Here is a 20,627-nt window from a genome sequence, read left to right on the forward strand (position 1 = left end):
CTGGGGGACCTGGGTAGCAGGAGCCGCTGTTCTCTGTCCCCGTGGGGACGGTGGGGGATCAGGGGCTCTGTCAACTCCCTGAGGAGGGTGGGGAGTCAGATAGGCTCAGGTGACCCTGTGGGGAGGGCAGGGGTGTGTGTGGGGTGCTCAACCCATGCTATGGAGACAGTGGGGGGGTGGGATGGAGTCAGGTGACCATGTGGGGAGGGCAGGAGTCTGGGCAGCTCTGCTGACCTTGTGACGAGGGTAGGGGGTCGGGCAGGCTCAGGTGACCCCCTGAGGGTAGGGTGGGGAACCAGGGACCCTGCCAACCCCGTTGGGAGGGTAGGGGTCAGACACTCTGCTCAGTAGGGGAGGAGCTTCCTATGAGTGGGTGGCACTTGGGTGGTTGAAAGTCAGCAGCTGAGGCTGGCCCTGTCTCTGAAGCGGCCTAGGTTTGGGCGAGGGCCAGTGTCTCCCATGATCCTGAAGCCCTGAGCACCTTCCTCTGCTAGCTGCCTGGGCACGTGTGTGGTTAGGGCTCTGTCAGCCCCCTGACCTGCCCATGTGCCCTTGTAGGCCTTACATCCTTTTTTGCACAAGGACATGGCTGGTGGCTGTGTAGACGCCATGGCTAGGGGCTCAGCCCACTTTGAATACCAAACTTCAGAGGCCCACATGTGTGTACACTGGTACAAGGATGGGGTGGAGCTTGGTCACTCCTGCCAGTACTTCTCACAGGAGGACATGGGCACACAGCACCGGCTGGTGGCTACCTCAGTCACCATGCAGGATGAGGGCACCTACTTGTGCCAAGTGGGCGAGGACTCTGTGGACTTCCGGTCGCGTGTCTGTGGTTAGTGCACTGCCTCCCAGGCTTGGTGTGTGGGGAGCAGGTCTGGCTGCATCCAGCTGTGCAGCACTTGCAAGGCCAAGCTGTCTCTCCCTTCATTTCTTCTGAGAATACTTGGGGATAGGGGCAGTTACTTCTGAATTTGGGTGAAGAAACGACCCATGAAACTAATATATATAGGTGAAGAATGCAGGCCTGGAAAATAAAAGATAAGAAGGAAATTTAAAGCCCTTGTCCTCTTTTTAAAGATGAGGAAATGAGGCAGAGCAGACCTAGAAAGTGCTGGAAGTGTCCTTGGAAGGTCAGATTTGGATCTTGGTGAATCTGAGGCCCTGGCTCTTTCTAGAAGCCATTGAGGTCTCTTGGCAGATTTTCCAAGTCCAGTTCTGCCCCATCTTGGCCCTCAGAAGGGTCTCTGCCATGCCGCCCATGCCTCCTTCCATCTGAGCACAGGCACTGGGGCTGGGCTGCCCATCATGGAGCTCTGAGGCTGCTTTCCATCACACCCAGGAGGGGTTGGGGTACCTGGACCATCTGTGCCCATGGAGGGTTCCATGTGCAGCACCTCATCACAAAGGAGCCTCATGGGGGGTGGGATCCGAGGCTGCCTGGGGTCTAGAGCAAAGCTCTGTCATGGCTCCAGGACTTGGGAAACCTCACCTTGGCAGAGCCTCTGCTGTGTATCCTTCCCTGTTGCCAGAGTCCTCGGCGATGTTTGCCAAGGAGCAGCCAGCACTCAGGGAGGTACAGGCCGAGGTGGGGGCCAGTGCCACACTGAGCTGTGAGGTGGCCCAGGCCCAGATGGAGGTGACATGGTACAAGGATGGGAAGAAGCTGAGTGTGAGCTCAAAAGTGTGCATGGAGGCCAAGGGCTGCACCCGGCAGCTGGTGGTGCAGCAGGTGGGGAATAGGGATGCTGGGGAGTACAGCTGTGAGGCCAGGGGCAGAAGGTCTCCTTCCGCCTGGGGTGTCACAGGTTAGTTGACCATTTCATAGGAACGGGCCTGGAGGAACCAGGCCTGTTTTCAGTGCGGGTGACGGCAGTGCTCAGCTGACTCATCAGGCCCGAATCAGTTATACAAATAACCCCAGAACTTAGTGGCCCAATGGAACAGTCTGTGGGCAGGAATTCAAGCAGTGCTCAGCATGGGTGGCTCATCTCTGCTCCACCTGGTGTTGACTGGGACAGGAGGATCCAGTCTGGCCTCATTTGTGTGTCTGATGTCCCAGTCAGGGGGCTGGCTGTGATGACAGGCCTCTCTCTTCTAGTGATGTTGTCTGGGCCCATTCCTGTCTGGGACCATGCTGTTCTCTCCTCCGGGGCTATGCTCTCCTTGTGACATCTCATTCTCAAGGCCTCTTTCTCCATGTGGGTAGCCTGAGCTCCTTCATATTCTGGCTGGGTTCCCTTTAGGGATTAGGAGATGCTACTGGGTTTGTTAAGATTTGTTTTCACCAGTCCCAGAATATTACATTTTGTGTGTTTTATTGCACAAAGCCAGACATAAGGCCAGCCTAGTTCCAAGGAGTTGGAGAAGTAGACCTCACTGTTGATGAGGAGTCCCCTGGTTAATTGGGGACAATTTCTAACAATCTACCACAAGGACACAGGCTCTATCTGTCTAGATCTTTGCTTTCTTGAGCATAAGATAAAGATCTTTCTAAAGCTTATTGCCTCACGGTCACAAGATGGCTTCCCTAGCTCTAGCCATCATGTTCAAGGTGGGAAGAACATGTAAGGATTGTGTGTGTGTTTGTTTTTTTCCTCTTCACTGCTGTGCAGTAAATTATCACAAACTCAGTGGCTTAAAATAATGCCCATCTGTTAGTTCACAGTTCTATAGATCAGAATTCAAGATGTGGATTCTAGATTCTCTTTTCAGGGTCTCAAGGGCTGGAATCCATATGCCATCTGGCTGAGTTCTCTCAGGGTCCTTTTCCAAGCTCATCCAAGTTGCTGGCAGAATTCATTTCCTTGTGGTTCTGGGTCTAAGGCTATTTCCTGGCTGGCTGGCAGCCAGGGGCTGCCCTTAGGTCCTTTGCCACATGGCCCCTCATGTCCATTCCCTCTTATGCTCCAAATCTCTTTGGCCAGGAAGAACCCCCTCCCGTCTAAGGTCTCACCTGATTAGGTCAGGCCCAACCAGGATAATCTCCTTGTTAATGAACTCATAGTCAACTGATCTGGGACCTACATTCCTTCTGCAGAATCCCTTCACAGCAGCGCCTGGATTAGTGTTTGGTGGAATAGCTTGGAGAAGGTGCGTGCATACGGTGGTGCACGGATCTTGAGGCAGTCCTACCTAGCACAGGGTGTCACCTGCTCTTTCTTCTATTCAGAGAACAGATGCTCTCTGAGGAGCCCACAGCAGATTTTCCCTATGCTTCCTAGTACTGTGTGGGTCCGACGGCCATGCCTTGCTCAGACACCTGGGAAAGTGAGTCCTAATCTTCCAGCTTCAGCAGTGGAACATTGAGGGTGGTAGAGGTGGGCATCTGGTGGTGTGGCTGGCCTGGTTCTGCTGAGGGATCTGTCCTGCGGCACTGGCCCATGCCCACATCAGGGTGGCTGTGCCCTGGTTTTGGACACTGACTTCGAGGCAGGCTGTGGAGGGATCAGAGTGAACATGGTCAGACCTCACTCCTGCCTCTTAAGAGACAGGTGACCTTAGGCAAGTCGTCAGTGTTGTGTCCCCCTGAAGTCTGTCTGGAAACTCAGAATGTGGCCTTAACTGGAAATGGGGTCTCTGCAGACAACATCAAGGAAAGGATCACAAGATGAGATGACCCTGGATTAGGGTGGGCCCTGACTCCAATGACAGGTGTCCTTTGAGAGAAAGAAGAGGGATATTCGCGATACAGATACACGGGGACATGGCCAATGACAATGGAGGCAGAGATTGGGGTGATTCAGTCACAAACCCCGGGATGCCTGGAACCACCAGATTATAGCCATCCTGGTGGATGTGAGGTGGTATCTTATTGTGGTTTTGATTTGTATTTCCCTGATGACTAATGATGTTGAGCATATTTTCATATGTATTTGGCCATTTGTGTATCTTCTTTGGAGAAATGTCTATTCAGATCCTTTGCTTGTTTTTTAATTATTTATCTTTTTATTACTCAGTTGAAAGAGTTCTTCATATATTCTGGATAGTATAGCCTTATCCTATATATAGTATAGTATAGCCTTATCAGATATATGATTTGCAAATAGTTTCTTCCATTCACTTTCTTAATTGTGCCCTTTGATGCACAAAAGTTTTAAAATTGTGATGAAATCTAGTTTATCTTCTTTGGTTGCTTGTGTGTTAGATGTCACATCTAAGAAATCGTTGCCCAATCCAAGGTCAAATAGATTGACACCTATGTTTTCTTCTAAGAGTTTTCCAGTTTTAGCCCTTGTATTTAGGTCTTTGATCCATTTTGTGACAATTTTTGTGTATGGTGTGAGTTAGGGGTCCAACTTCATCCTTTCCATTGGATATCCAGTTGTCCCAGCGCCATTTGTTGAAAAGAATTATTCCCCATTGAATTTTTTTGGCATTCTTGTTGAAAGTCAATTAACCATTAATTAAGTATTTACTTCTGGACTCTCAATTTTATTCCATTGATATATATGTCTACCACAGTCTTGATTATTGTAGCTTTGTGGTATGTTTTGAAATTGGGAATGTGAATTCTTTAACTTTTTTTTCAACATTGATTTGGCTATTTGAGGTCCCTTGCATTTCCACATGAATTTTAGGATCATCTTTTTAAGTTTTGCAAAAAAGGCAGCTGGTATTTTGATTGGGATTGCATCAAAATGTGTAGGTCAATTTGGGGAATATTGCCATCTTTTTATTTTATTTTAAAATTTTATTTATTTATTTTTGGCTGCATTGGGTTTTTGTTGCTGCACGTGGGCATTCTCTAGTTGTGGTGAACAGGGGCTACCCTTCGTTGGGGTGCGCAGGCTTCTCATTGCAGTGGCTTCTCTTGTTGCGGAGCACGGGCTGTAGGCATGCAGGCTTCAGTAGTTGTGGTGCTGAAGTGGGATCTTCTCGGACCAGGGATTGAACCCATGTCCCCTGCACTGGCAGGCAGATTCTTAACCACTGCACCACCAGGGATGTACCCAAATGACTGGTATCAGATTTCTTTTTTTTTTTTTTCAGTACGCGGGCCTCTCACTGTTGTGGCCCCTCCCTCCCGTTGCGGAGCACAGGCTCCGGAGGCGCAGGCTCAGCGGCCATGGCTCACGGGCCCAGCCACTCCGAGGCATGTGGGATCCTCCCAGACCGGGGCAGGAACCCACGTCCCCTGCATCGGCAGGCGGACTCTCAACCACTGCGCCACCAGGGAAGCCCCAGATTTCTTTTTTAATTTTATTTTTTTGGCTGCACCATGTGACATGTGGGATCTTAGTTCCTTGACCAGGGATCACACCCGTGCCTCCTGTGGTGGAAGTGCAGAGTCTTAACCACTGGACCACCAGGGAAGTCCTCTTTGCCATCTTAACAGTCTTAGTCTCCTAATCCACAATATGAGATGACTTTCTATTTATTTTGGTCTTTTAAATTTCTTTCAATTATGTTTTATAGTTTTTAGTGTGCAGGAATTGTGCTTATTTTGTTAAGTTTGTTGCTAAGTATTTTATTCTTTTTGATGCTACTGTAAATGGAATTTTGTTAATTTCATTTTAAAATTGTTCATTACTAATGTATGGAAATAGAATTGATTTTTGTATATTGGTCTAATATCCTGCAGCTTCTCCGAATTCATTTATTCACTCTATTAGTTCTTTTGTGGATGCCTTAGGATTTTCTATATACAAATCATGTCATCTGCAGGTAGTTTTACTTCATTTCCAGTCTGGATGCCTCTCATTTTGTTTTTGATTACTGATTAAATCTCTTTACTTGTTATAGGTCTATTCAGATGTTTTTCCATTTATTCGTGTGTTAGTTTTGATAGTTTATGTGTTTCTAGGAATTTCTCCATTTCATCTAGTTATCTAGTTGGTGTGCAGTTGTTCATAGTATTCTCTTTTAATCCTTTTTTTTTTTTTGGTAAGGTCTTTATTGATGTCCCCAGTTTTTTTTTTCCTGATTTTAATAATTTGAGTCTTCTATCTTTTTTCTTGGTCAGTCTAGCTAATATTTCGTCAAGTTTGTTGATCTTTTCAAAGAACCACCTTTTGGTTTCCTTGATTCTTTCTATTGCTTTTGTGTTCTCCATTTCACTTATCTATGCTCTAATCTTTATTTTCTTCATTGTTCTAAGTTTGGGTCTAACTTAATCTTTTTCTCGTTTCTTAAGGTATGAAGTTAGGTTATTGATTTGTGATCTTCTTTTTAAAATAGGCCTATAACTTATAGCTATGTATGGCAGGAAACTGAGCACTGCTTTCACTGCACCTCATAAGTTTTGGTATGCTGTGTTTTCATTTTCATTTATCTCAAAATATTTTCTAATTTTCCTTGTAATTCTCCTTTGAGTGTGTTGTTTAATTTTGACATACTTTGGAATTTTCCAGTTTTCCTTCTAGTATTGCTGTCTAGTTTCATTCCATCATAGTCAAAAAGATTCTTTGTATGCTTTCAGTCTTTTTAGATTTATTGAGACTTGTTTTATGGCCTAACATGTGGTCTGTGTTAGAGGATGTTCCATATGTGCTTGAGTAAAATGTGTCTTCTGTTGGTGTTGGGTGAAGTGTCCTCTGTAAGTCAGTTAGGTCTAGTTTCTTGTATAGTGTTATTCATGTCCTATTTCCTTATTGATCTGTCTGGTTTCCTTATTGAAAGTAGGGTACTGAAGTCTCTGACTATTCTTGGAGAACTGTCTATTTCTCCCTTTAATTTTTAGTTTTCGTTTCATATATTTTGGAGCTCTCCTGTTAGTTGTGCTTATGTTTGTAGTTGTGATATCTTCTTGATGAATTGACCCTTTTAATCAATATATAACATCCTTAATCTATATCTGTATATATTAAATATAATGTCTTGTAATGTTTTTTTCCTTTTGTTTGACAGTATAGCCACCTCAGGTCTCTATTGATTGCTATTTGTATGGAGTATCTTTTCACTTTCAACCTATTTGTATCTTTGGATCTAAAGTGAATCTCCTGTAGACAGCATTTTAAAAATTCATTTTGTATTAAGTTAATTCTTATAAGGAAGTATTTCCTTCTGCTATTTTACTCTTTGTTTCTTATATGTCATATATTTTTGCCATTATTTTCTCCATTATTGTCATTTATGATTAATTTATTTTTTCTAGTGTGCCATTTTTGTTACTTTCTCATTTCTTTATGTATATGTACATTCATTTTTTCTTAGTGATTACCCTGGGGATGGTCATTAACATCTAACTTTGTAATAATCAAGTTTGAAATTATATCATCTTAGTTTCAATAGAAAAACTCTGCTTCTTTACAGGTTGTGCCCCAAGCTGAATGTTGTTAATGTCACAAGTTATGTCTTCATACATAGTGTGTCCGTTAACTTTATAGTTTTATAATTATTGTTTATGCATTTGTATTTTAAGTCATATAAGAAATAAAAGGAATTATCTAAGCACCAGAAGAATGATCCAATATAAATGAGAGTTGGAACTTACAAACAAGAGCAATATTAGAAGATCAGAAGTTCCACTCAGGAACTTCAGATGATAGAAAAACAATCTGAAAGAGTATGTCAAATAAGTCTACTTAAAATGATTAAAGATATGTATGGAAGACTAGAAAATGTAAGAAAAGGTGAAATACTAGGAAAAAGAACAGGCAGATTTAAAGAACCAAATGAAACTTCTTGAATAAGAGACACAACTTTTGTAATAACAATTCAGTGGAGGGATAAACAGCAAATTAGACATAGCTGAAGATAGAATTATTGAATTGGAAGATAGATCTGAGAAAATTACTCAGGATGAATCACAAAGAGGTAAAAAATAAGAGATAATGACAGACATAGAGAAGAGAAGTAGAAGGCCACACGTATGTCTAAAAGGACTTCTAGGAGAGACTAGAGATAATGAGGAAGATGAAATAATGAAAGAAATAATGTGGAGAAATTTAAGAAATGGTAAAAGACATGAATCCTAAACTTCAAGATTCATAAGAAATAATGGGAATTGTAAAAAAAAAAAAAGAAAGTCACAGCTAGTGAATTCCAGAAGGCCAAAAACCAAGAGGAGATCTTAACCTCCAAAGGGAAAAAAGATCAATGGGATGATAGTTATTCTTCCTGTAGATTTTTCAGCAGCAATGAAGAGCACAGAAAAGATGGTATAGTCTCCAAAGCACTGAGGGAAAATAACTGTTGATCTAGAATTCTGTATCCAGCTAAACTATCATTCAAAAGTTAAGTGAAATACAGACATTTTCAGAGAGTAAATGGAGAGAATTTATCATTCATAAAATCTCACTGAAAGAATTACCAATGAATATACTTTATAAAGAAGAAAATCAAGTCTAGAGTAGTAGAATGGGTTCTAGACCACGGTTCCCTACCTTTTTTGCACCAGGGACCAGTTCTGTGGAAGATAATTTTTCCACGGACCAGGGAGGGGGGATGGTTCAAGCGGTAATGCGAGCTATGGGGGATGGTTCAGGTGGTAATGCAAGTGATGGTTCAGGCGGTAATGCAAGCAATGGGGGGATGGTTCAGGTGGTAATGTGAGTGATGGGGAGCAATGGGGAGCAACGGGGAGCAGCAGATGATGCTGTGCTTGCTCACCCACTGCTCACTTCCTGCTGTGAGGCCCAGCTCCTAACAGACTGTGGACTGGTACTGGTTTGTGACCCGGGGATTGGGGACCTCTGTTGTAGAGTAATGTGATGTCAAGCAAATAGAGTAAGTTAATAAAAAGCAACATCTGATTCCCAAGGCCAAGGATTTGATTACACTAATGGTGACTGGCCTGCTAGAAGTTGTAGACTGCATTAACATATTAATGTTCCTGTGACTCAGGGGTATTGCCTGTTCTTGGTGACATGGTATAAGAAATTCTCCCTGAAAATACCAATGCTGTGATATGCCAGCCACAAATTATGCCTCTCTTTGTTAGGGTAATTATGAGATCACAGGTGCTAAGTAGATGCCAGAGCCTGAACTGTAACATATACCAGTGTGAAAATTATTGAACTGGGAGCCTTCAGATTCTGAGAACTAACCTGTTCCCTTCTTTGTACATCTTCTGAGTGTGAAGTTCTCTGTGTTGAGAAAGCTAGGAATAGGACTGGCTTGTGGCCAAGGCATCATGGTTTTGAGATCCAGAAGGTGGGCCCTCATCCAATTCTAGAAATTTGATTGTCTCGTCTTCCTCCCTGTCCCCAGAGGCCACACTGATATTTGCCAAGGAGCATCCAGCATGCAGGGAAGTACAGGCTGAGGTGGGGGTGAACACCATGCTAAGCTGTGAGGTAGCCCTGGCCCAGACAGAGGTGATATGGTTCAAGGAGGGAAAGAAACTGAGTTCAAGCTCAAAAGTGTGTGTGGAGGCCAAGGAAGGGCTGCACCCCGAGGCTGGTGGCGCATCAGGTAGGCAAGGTAGATGCTGGGTGAATACAGCTGAGAGGCCAGGGGCTGAAAGATCTCCTTCCACCTCAGCATCACAGGTGGGTTCCTTGAGGTCCTTCTTATGTTCCTCAGCTTAATTATTAGGGAGTAGGGGTGTGTGGTCATGCCACCTAAAAGTGTGTTTTCTCACAAAACTTACCACATAGCAGCTAGCGGGTATTAATTACATGCCAAGGGCCAGATTTTATGAAGTGCTTCTTGTCTTTTTACTTGTCTAAACTTCACAACCACCTCAGGAAGAGGAATTCTGATTATTCCCATTTTAAGATAAGGCACAAGGAAATTCCATAACTTGCCAAAGTTCACATAGCCAGAGAATTACAGAGCCAGGATTTAGGCCCAATATTCTGAGGGCTATTTTTTCTGGTTATCAAATTACAGTTTAACAATCCCCTGCCCATATTTAAAAAAATTTTTTAAAGAGACTATTCCACTGTCTTCCAGATTCCATGTATTTTTTTGGAATATCTACTGTCATATATATTATGTTCCCTCAAGGGTCATTTTTTTCTTTTCCTGTTGTTTTTAAGGTATTGTTTTTGATTTTGATTTTCAGCAGTTTACATTGATGAACCTAGGTGTGATTTTCTTTGTATTCATCCTGGTTAGGGTTGCAGAGCATTTTGAGTCTGTGGAGTTTTGTCTTTCCTCAACCATAGAGTGTGGTTTCTCACATGTCTCATATGTATCTCTCTTTCTCTCCACCTCTTAATTTTTTTTCTCTCTCTGCTTTAGTCTGGATATTTTCTTTAGATCTGTCTTCCAATCCACTAATTTTCTATTCTTCTATATCTAATCTGTTGTCAAACCCATTTATAGTGTGTTTACTTTCAGTTATTGTATTTTCCAGTTTCATAATTTCCATTTGTTTAATTTCTTATAGATTCTAGACTCTGTAGTAAAATTTTTGTATTTGATATATTTTCTTTTCTTTCACATTAAAGAAATATTATCATGGTTATATCCTGGTCTGATCATCTGATATTGCTTTTTTTTGGATTTCTATTCACTCTTGTCCTTGGCATGCCAGTGAATTTTCAGTTGACTGTCAGACATCGTTTGAGAAAACTTTTTGAATGTGGATGATGTTATCTCACTTCAGACAGAGGATCAGTATTTCCTTTGCTAGGGAGGGAGAGAACAACTAAGAACTTTAGTCTATTCAAGGACTGCACTCACTCAAGCCTGCATTACAGTTTTGATCAGGGTCAGCTATCTCTGGTTTGCCCCCATTCCTGGGCATAGTCCTCCAAGGATTTCTACAGAGACTTGGGGTATGGAGGGGGGTCTCTTTTCAGGCAGACACTCAACTCTAATCTTTGTCTCTCTGGTAATGCAAGGTGCTAAAAAGTCTGCTATAGTTTTCAGAGGTTTTCTGCTTGGCTTCGTAGTCTCCTGGGCCATGCAGTTGTGGAGCTCACCAAACATCTTGAGGGGAATGTGGCTGAGTGTGGGGCTCAATTCTACAAGATCTCTTTTTCCTGGAGGCTTGGCTCCTCAATCTCTAACTTTATCTTTCTGCTTACACAAGGTGTACATAGCCTGACCAGGTTTCCTGTTTCATAGTAGCAGCCCTATGCCTTTTAGTGTCATGCTGTACTAAGGAACAGCAGTGTCCAGAGGAGAAAATCAGATGCCCAGTGTGGTTCCAAAAGTGCAGTTCCCTTTTACCTTCCTCACTCACTTCACATCTATCCTTCTAGGAGAGCCCTGGCCCTAGCTCTCATCTCCGTTACAATGACTCCCCTCAGCTTTCATCAAAGCTGCCTCCCTTTTATCATTTAGCACTTCACCTAAACATTACTCCTTACCAAGATTTTCTCTGACCACCAAATCTAAGTCACTGTCAGTCCCTTCTCTCTAGCACATCACTCTTATTTCATCACAGCATTGACCGTAGCATTAAATCATTGTCATGTTCGTATGTTTGTTTGTTTTTCCTCAGTAGAAGGTAAGATCTGTAAGAACAGAGACTGTGTTACTCACGTTTCCAGCTATGGTATAGCATTCCCAGCACCACCATAGTGCCTGCAGATAATGGGCCCTCCACTGACATTAGTTGCATCAGTGATTGAATGAATGACTGAATGAATGAATGCATATACAGCATGGACTCTCTGAGATCCTATATGTATTTATAGATATAGGGGATACAAGTGCACACAACCCAACCTGCCTGCCAGAGGTGACTGTCACATGGGAAAGACAATGAACTAGCTGTGACAGATGCTAGAATAACTTTGGCCACTTTCCTCTAGCCTTAGGAATTGACCTTGTGTCAGAACATCACCAAAATGTACACTTGAGATATTTGTTTGTAAACACAACTCTACACCTTCCTGGGCACATGGCATCACTGGCTCCAAGGAGAAAATTTACTGAACTCTTAAGTTTTGGTCTCACAGGCTGGTATCAGCTTTGTGTCTCTGACACTGTGTATCCCTTTCTGTGCCCAGAGTCCTCTGCGGTGTTTATCAAGGGACAGCCAGCACATAAAGAGGTGCAGGCCATGGTGGGGGCCAGCACCACACTGAGCTGCGAGGTGGCCCAGGCCCAGACGGAGGTGATGTGGTACAAGAACAGGAAGAAGCTGAATTCGAGCTCAAAAGTGCATGTGGAGGCCAAGGGCTGCACCCGGAGGCTGGTGGTGCAGCAGGTGGGCAAGGCAGACGCCGGGGAGTACAGCTGCGAGGCCGGGGGCCAGAAGGTCTCCTTCCACCTGGATGTCACAGGTCAGTCCTTGGAGGTAGTAACTTAGCCTTGTGTGGAGGTGATGGGACTGGCTTGCATCCCCCAACAGACCCGATGATCTTCCCACTAGACTTCATCTCTTTTAGCCTTCCGTCCTCCCACCTCCCATTTTCATACCCATGGCTGGACCAAGGGAGGCTGGATGGGTAGGCTGTGAACAGAAGGGATAATGGTGTTCCTATAAACCCTGAGTGGTGTTTCCACACAGTAATGCACAGTCTTCAGTTCCCAGCATCTGCCCAGAACCTTCTGGGTATTCCTTGGTGTCTGGGACTCTGGTTCTGTCTTGCACTTGGGGTCTGAGGTAGACCAGATGTCTTTTAACTGTGGGTATGTGAATTTGCTCCTCCTGGATGTCCTGACAGCTCCTAGACGCCGTCACCTAGCAACGCATGTGGGTTCACACTAGGGAGAGATGTTTGAATTTCATTAAGCCAGGACAAGGGGAAATTTCTGCCACACAGTCATACTTGGATTTATCTCAAGACTGAACTATGGATTATCAAAGTTTTAGGTGTTCTGAACACTCTTTCTTCCTTGCACATGGATATAGAAGTTATCTGTGCATCTACCTGTAACAAAATCTAGATCCATTTTTCTTGCAATATGTGTGCAGAGTAAGCAGAGACCAGAGGGTTGGTTGATATGTGCCTGAGACATGCACATGTGAGGTCTGGAATCCTCTGTTCAAAGCAGATACTGATTTCCTTTTGTTTTCTGTTAGAACATTTTATGTCAGAATTCCCCATGGAGTCTGATTTATAGATTTAGACTTGGAGAGGAATAGTAGCTTCTCCTACACCAACATGTATATATCTTTTAAGAATGGTATTTTAGAAGAATATGACAATATTTTTTCATGGCAATAAGTGTGAAAGTTTTGACAAATTGATCAGATTCTTAGAAAACTATATAAAAAGTGACACAAGAAACATTCAACAACTCAAGTAGTCCTATAATCTTTTTTTTTTTTGCGGTACGTGGGCCTCTCACTGTTGTGGCCTCTCCCGTTGTGGAGCACAGGCTCCGGACACGCAGGCTCAGCGGCCATGGCTCACGGGCCCAGCTGCTCCGCAGCATGTGGGATCTTCCCAGACCGGGGCACGAACCCATGTCCCCTGTATCGGCAGGCGGACTCTTAACCACTGCGCCACCAGGGAAGCCCAGTCCTATAACCTTTTAAATAATTGGAACCATAATGATAAATCTTCTCATAGAGAAAGATCTAAGCCCAGTAGTTCCACTGGTAAATTATATGAAATACTTTGGAAAGAAAATCCATGTTCATGGATATTCTTCTAGAAAATAGAAAAAGGAGATAGTCTCTGATTTGTTTCATGTAGATAGCATAACATTGATACAAATATCTGACAAAAAATTGTAAGAATTAAAATTACAGACCAACCTATTATGGATATCAAGGCCAACATCTGAAACAAAATATTATCAAAATAAATTTAACAATATATTAAGAGGAAAATTGGTAATACACTGTGATAAAAGTCATAGTCCAGAAATGCAAGGCTGTTCAAACACTAGAAACACTAGCAAAGCAATCTGTTCATGACATGCAGAATAAAGTATTTGGTAAGATTTGGCATTATAAATACAGAAGAAAAGTTTAATAAAGTTGGCATCAATTCATGACATAAAATTCTTAACGAATTATAAATAAAACAGTTCGTAATCTGATAAATGACGCTGCAGACAAACCAGCTAATTTGCACACAAAAAAGTGAAAGTTTGAAAGTTTGTCTGTGAGATAGCGAACCAGACAAGGAAGCCAACTGTTACTGCTTTTAACCAACATTGTACAACAGAGATAGGAGGAAAAGAAAGCAAAAGACAGAAACGTGTGAAGAAACAAAAGTTAAATTCATGGATAATATGATTAATCCAAAGGATAAATTATGAGACTTAATAAGATAGCTGAGAATGATTACCATGTAAAAAAATCAATATGAAGAAAACACTTCTACGGCTACATAGTAGCAACAAACATCTGGAAAATGAAAATTTTAAAAGAGTTACAATAGCATCAAAAGAATCATTTCCTAATTCCAAGTCTAATAAAGGGTGGTGAGAGGCTCTGTGTGTGGGGGGGAATTATTAAAAATGTTTTGAGAGACAGTCAAGAAGTTCTAAATAGTTGGGTAGAAATCCAGGGAAGAATAAAAAATGTTCAATACCAATTAAAATCCAAACAAATGTTTGTTTAGTGGGGATTTTGGAAATTCAGAAGTAAATTGCTAAGACCATGTACAGTCAATACACTATTGAAGAAGAGCAAAGAGTGAGTTATTTGCTATACCAATATCAAGATTGTTATAAAGCTACAGTAATGAATACAATAGTGTCTCATTGCAAGGATAGATACACAGACCAAAGGACCAGAGTAGTGATCTCCAACACAAATCTGCACATGAATGGATGCCCACATTCCCCTGCTCCTTTTTTTTAAAAAAAATGTGGAATCATGCAAGGAGTAGAGACAACATGGTTTTAATAAATGACACTTAAACCATTTAACCATATAGAAAAACGATTAGGCCAGTAATTCATATCCCCCATGGTCAACTCATGTTGGGTTAAACACCACAGAATAGAAGGGAAAATCATAAAACCCTTAGATGATAACATAGATGGTTTTAATTACCTCAGACTAAAGAATGATTTCTTTCTTTTTTAAAATAAATAATTAAGAAAAATTTTATTTATTATTTTTGTCTTCGTTGCTCCATGCGGGCTTTCTCTAGTTGCGGCGAGCTGGGGCTACTCTTCACTGTGGTGTGCAGGCTTCTCACTGCGGTGGCTTCTCTTGTTGTTTAGCATGGGCTCTAGGTGTGCAGGCTTCAGTAGTTGTGACTCGCAGGCTCAGCAGTTGTGGTGCACGGGCTTAGTTGCTCTGTGGCATGTGGGGTCTTCCCGGACCAGGGCTTGAACCTGTGTCCCCTGCATTGGCAGGTGGATTCTTAACCACTGTGCCACCAAGGAAGTCCCAAAGAATGACTTCGTAAAATACAAGTGCACTAATCATAATGAAAACAATTTGACATATTTGACTACCTTAAAACTAAATATGTATTGATAGATTCATCAGAAGATAGCATGAAGTACTGAAAAGGCAAACCACACAGATGTGGAAGACATTTAGAACACACGCACTTGTCAGTGCCTAGCATTCGTATGTATAAAAATGTCCTTAAAGTGAACATACAAATGGCAGACAGTGCTGTTGAAAATAGGGCAAAAACGTTGGACAGTGACACCACAGAAGAGCAAACACTGATGACCAAAAACATCAGAAATGGGTCTTTATTTTGAATCATCACAAAAAATGCAAAAGAGTGCCACAGGAGGTACATTTCACTCCCACCAGACTGCTGACAATGAGGGTAGGTGAGGGTAGCACTTCAGCAAACCTCATTCACTGCAGATGAGAACATGCCCTGCACTTTCCTGTGGGAAAAGACTCTGGCCTCATCTAGGCGGGATGAGGAACGCACCCACAATGACCCCACAGCTTCTGTCCTAGAAGAATTGTGCAAAGAGGAAGTTTATCAGAGTATCCCCATCAGAGGCTTGTACCAAGTAACAATACGAAAAACTTAAATTGTACTAGCAATTCCCACAACACAGAAAAGTGAACTCATGGTGGGGTAGAAACCCAGTGTAAAGGTAAAAACAAAAAACTCCACCGATGATACCGTGGTTTCTTTAAAGACTTAGGTAAGGAAACATTTCTAAATAGAACACAAATGCTCTAAACTGAAAGGGCTGAAATGGACATCGCTGAAACTATTGAAGGGAAAAATTTTGATTCATCAGAGGACTTGATCACACAGTGAAAATGTGAGTCCCACAGTTAGGAATAACCTAGAAAGCTAGCAATCTTTCCTTCTCTAGTATTTCAATGCATAAAGAGTGCCTAGAGATGGAGAAAACAGAGAGCCTACTATTGGTGAGTGGGCAAAATTTGAATAGTGTCACCAGGAAGAACAAAAGAGTAATGGGGACCCCAGTCATTTGGGGAAAGGAGCTCAGCTTCTTTATTCTTCAGACAATGGAAAGGAAAGCCATGGGGAGGTGCCAGCACTCCCCCGAGATTGCCACAAGTTGACCATACTAAGTGTAGGCCAGGGCACTGAACCTCACTGATTTCCATGGAGTGCAGATGCAAAGTTCCTTGCTTAGGTGTATGGAGAAGACTGCGGCCCCACCTGGGAAGGATTGGGAACATTTGCATGTGATCCCACTGATGCCATGAGCAGGGGAGAAGTCTCTTCCAAAGGCGCACCTTCCCCCCACACCCCCACTCCCTGGACCAGCTCACGCGGATGCAGGGGGAATTCATCACTTGTTTTACTTGTCGCTGAGAAAGGCAGGGGGACTTCTGCAAGAGCACACGGCTGGTGCAGAGCCTGGAGGAGTCCCCAGCTTGGACTCCGCCCCACTTCCACACCCCTCACACCCGCCTGGCCCTCGGCTCCCCACTCATGTCTCCTTTGCCCGGGGCTGCCTTCCTGACTGAGATGGTGTCCTTGACCCGTGTATCCCTCCCTGTCCCCAGAGCCCAAGGTGGTGTTTGCCAAGGAGCAGCCGGAACGCACTGAAGTGCAGGCCGTGGCGGGGGCCAGTGCCACGCTGAGCTGCGAGGTGGCCCAGGCCCAGACGGAGGTGACGTGGTACAAGGATGGAAAGAAGCTGAGTTCGAGCTCGAAAGTGCGTGTGGAGGCCACGGGCCAAGGGCGGCGGCTGGTGGTGCAGCAGGCGGGCAAGGCAGACGCCGGGGAGTACAGCTGCGAGGCCAGGGGCCAGAGGGTCTCCTTCCACCTGGATGTCACAGGTCAGTCCTGGAGGAGGATACTAAACTAGCCTATATGGAGGTGATGAGGGGACGGTCTTGCGGCCTCCACAGACGGGTGTTCACTTGCCTGTAGCCTCCCAGTTTTCCACGTCCCACATTTATAGCCATTTTTGCCCGGGGGAGAATGGATGGAGACTGTGGGCGTGGAAGGAAGAGGGGCCATTGGTGTCCACCTGTTTCCATGCGGTAAGGCCCAGTCACAGTGTCTTAGCACCTGCCCAGAGCCTTCCTGTTGTTCCTGGTATCGGGACCCTGGCTCTCCCTAATGCTTGGGGTCTGAGGTAGGCCTGGGGATATGTGACTTTCCTCCCATGGTACGTCTTTCCTGACACCTACCGCATGGCTCATGCCAGGTCTTGGATTGCCAGATGGGGTTTCAATTTCATTGATCGCAGATTAGTGGAGATGTTGGCCACCAAGTCCTGCTTGGAATTATCTTAGGAGTGAACTTTGGATGATCAGATTTGAGGTTGCTGGGACGCCCTTCCTTAAAATTTTCTGGATAGGGAAGCTCCGGTTGCCTGTAGGCAGCAGAAGATAGGCCAAGTTTGTTGTCATGATCATGCAAAGGGAGGAAGAAAGGAGGATTGGAATAGAGTCCCCTGTGCTATTTAAGGTGATCTTCTTCAATTCAATAGGATTTTGCCTTTGTCTTCAAACAGTTTGGATGTTGCGGGTCAGTATTCCCCGTGGCATTTGTGAAAGAGTTAAATGGGCACAATTGTATCATGTTTGTAATTCCAGGTCTGATAAAAGTTGCTACCATACTATGTGGGGAAATTAGTACATATTCTTGAGAGAGAGTCAGAGGTTTCCATCGACGGACAGTAATCTGAGGAGAAAAATCAAAGATTCTGATTAACAATGAAAATCGAAGCAAATTTGTGTTTTGGGTGGTCGGATGGTAGAATAGCAGGCAGATTCCAAAGACAAGGTACAGCCAATATGCTATTTGCTTGCAGAAGCGCGGTGGGAGCCCTTCCTGGGAGCCGTTGTCAGGAGTGATTGTGAGGCTATATAGTTTTCAAGATAAGGGGATCCCAGTGTGGCGATATTTACCACATCAGAGGAACGTAGTAGTGAGGTTAGCAAGAACTCCTTGCAGCAGTCGTTTTCTGCACCACCAGGGACAAATCCCCCTTCCGCCCCCCTCCCAGCTCCCTCCCCGCCACCTCAATTTCATCTGTTGCTGTGCTGTGTGCTCGAGAAGTCGAGGAGGGATGTTGTCTTCATAAATAGTGCTTGGACCACTGACCCATTGGGAAAAATTAAACTGTACTGACAATTCACACCACACACAAAAGTACACTAGTGGCGGGTTAGAAACCTCAGTGTGAAAGGTACAAACCAAAAGACAGTCCAGCGATACCATGGTTTCCTTAACACCGAAGGTAAGGGAAGATTTCTTAAATGGAACACAAATGCTCCAAAACCAAAGGGCTGAAATGGACATCAGTGACACTCTTGAAGGGAAAAACTTTGAATCATCGGAGGACTCGATCACATAGTGAAAATGGGAGTCCCGCAGTTGGGAATAACCTTGAAAGCTAGCAATCTGTCCTTCTCTAGTATTTCAATACACAAAGAGTGCCTAGAGATGGAGAGAAGACAGAGCCTACTGTTGGTGAGTGGGCAAAACTTTGAATAGTTTCACCAGGAAGAACAAAAGAGTAACGGGGACCCCAGTCATTCTGGGAAAGGTTCTCAGCTTCTTTATTCCTCAGATAATGGAAAAGAAAACCACGGGGAGGTGCCAGCACTCCCACCAGATTGCCACAAGTTGACCATGCCAGGCGTAGGCCAGGGCACCGAGCCTCACTGATTTCCATGGCCTGCAGGTGCAAAGTTCCCTGCTTAGGCGTATGGAAAAGACTGTGGCCCCATCTGGGAAGGTTTGGTAACAGTTGCGTGTGACCCCAGAGATGCCATGAGCAGGGGAAAAGTCTCTTCCAAAAGTGCACCCTCCTCCCACCGCCCCAACCCCTGGACCAGCTCACGCGGACCTGGGGGAGAATGAATCACTTGTGTTACTTGTCGCTGAGAAAGGCAGGGGGACTTCTGCAGGGCACGTGGCTGGTGCAGAGCCTGGAGAAGTCTCCAGCTTGGCTCGGCCCCACCTCCGCACCCCTCGCACCCGCTTGTTCCACAGCTCCCCACCCAGGTCTCCTTTGCCCGGGGCTGCCTTCCTGACTGAGATGGTGTCCTTGACCCGTGTATCCCTCCCTGTCCCCAGAGCCCAAGGTGGTGTTTGCCAAGGAGCAGCCGGCACGCAGTGAAGTGCAGGCCGTGGCGGGGTCCAGTGCAACGCTGGGCTGCGAGGTGGCCCAGGCCCAGACGGAGGTGACGTGGTACAAGGATGGAAAGAAGCTGAGTTCGAGCTCGAAAGTGCGTGTGGAGGCCACGGGCCGAGGGCGGTGGCTGGTGGTGCAGCAGGCGGGCAAGGCAGATGCCGGGGAGTACAGCTGCGAGGCCGGGGGCCAGAGGGTCTCCTTCCACCTGGATGTCACAGGTCAGTCCTGGAGGAGGACACTGAGCTAGCCTATTTGGAGGTGATGAGGGGACGGTCTTGTGGCCTCCACAGGCGGGTGTTCACTTGCCTGTAGCCTCCCAGTATTCCACGTCCCACATTTATAGCCATTTCTGCCCGGGGGAGGATGGATGGAGAGTGTGGGCATGGAAAGAAGACGGGCCATTTGTGTCCACCTGTTTCCATGCGGTAAGGCCCAGTCACAGTGTCTTAGCACCTGTGCAGAGCCTTCCTGTTGTTCCTGGTATCGGGACCCTGGCTCTCCCTAATGCTTGGGGTCTGAGGTACGCCTGGGGATATGTGACTTTCCTCCCATGGTACTTCTTTCCTGACACCTACCGCATGGCTCATGCCAGGTCTTGGGTTGCCAGATGGGGTTTCAATTTCATTGATCGCAGATTAGTGGAGATGTTGGCCACCCAGTCCCGCTTGGAATTATCTTAGGAGTGAACTTTGGATGATCAGATTTGAGGTTTCTGGGATGCCCTTCCTTCAATTTCCTGGATAGGGAAGCTCCAGTTGCCTGTAGGCAGCAGAAGATAGGCCAAGTATGTTGTCATGACCTTGCAAAGGGAGGAAGAAAGGAGGATTGGAACAGAGTCCTCTGTGCTGTTTAGGGTGATCTTCTTAAATGCAATAGGATTTTGCCTTTGTTTTCAAACAGTTTGGATACTGTGGGTCAGTATTCCCAGTGGCATTATATTGATGAATTTAGGAACGGAAAGGAAAAAGTCGCTACTGCCCCATCATTCTGCTTTGCTAATGAGGAGTGAGTGTACTAGCAGCAGACTATGACTGGCAAAGCAGTCTTTATTTCGTTGCACTTTCCGAAAGGTTAGTGAGTGTCTCTGCGTCGTGGCTGGAACATAGGGCAGTCTAAGAAATCAGGTTACTTGTCTTCTGTGAAGAGAGCCTTAATGCTGAGTAGGGCTGGGCTGCCATTCCACATTGACTCCTAGGTGCCAACCCGTAACTGTTTCAGACCGTGCGACCATAGCGTTATTTATGGGTGTGTATAGATATCCCAGATCCGAGAAGGCATTTCTGTAAAATGTGGCATTCGGAGAGTATTAGAGAGTGTTCTAA

At 44.8% G+C, this 20,627-nt stretch overlaps 1 protein-coding gene across 1 annotated transcript in view; it reads left to right on the forward strand.

The window, feature by feature from the left end:
- Nucleotides 1–609: 609 nt before the first annotated feature.
- Nucleotides 610–20,627, forward strand: part of LOC149749883 (obscurin-like) — a 41,611-nt gene continuing 21,593 nt past the window's right edge. The window contains exons 1-5 of the mRNA XM_089908605.1: nt 610–835; nt 1,533–1,808; nt 11,853–12,128; nt 16,718–16,993; nt 19,248–19,523. Coding sequence (XP_089764731.1) covers nt 610–835; nt 1,533–1,808; nt 11,853–12,128; nt 16,718–16,993; nt 19,248–19,523 — 1,330 coding nt within the window. The remainder of the gene's footprint in view (nt 836–1,532; nt 1,809–11,852; nt 12,129–16,717; nt 16,994–19,247; nt 19,524–20,627) is intronic.

This window comes from Delphinapterus leucas, chromosome 3 (genome assembly GCF_059928025.1).
Source record: "Delphinapterus leucas isolate spDelLeu-1000000601 "Yukka" chromosome 3, BTC_Dleu_Yukka2, whole genome shotgun sequence".
NCBI lineage: Eukaryota > Metazoa > Chordata > Mammalia > Artiodactyla > Monodontidae > Delphinapterus > Delphinapterus leucas.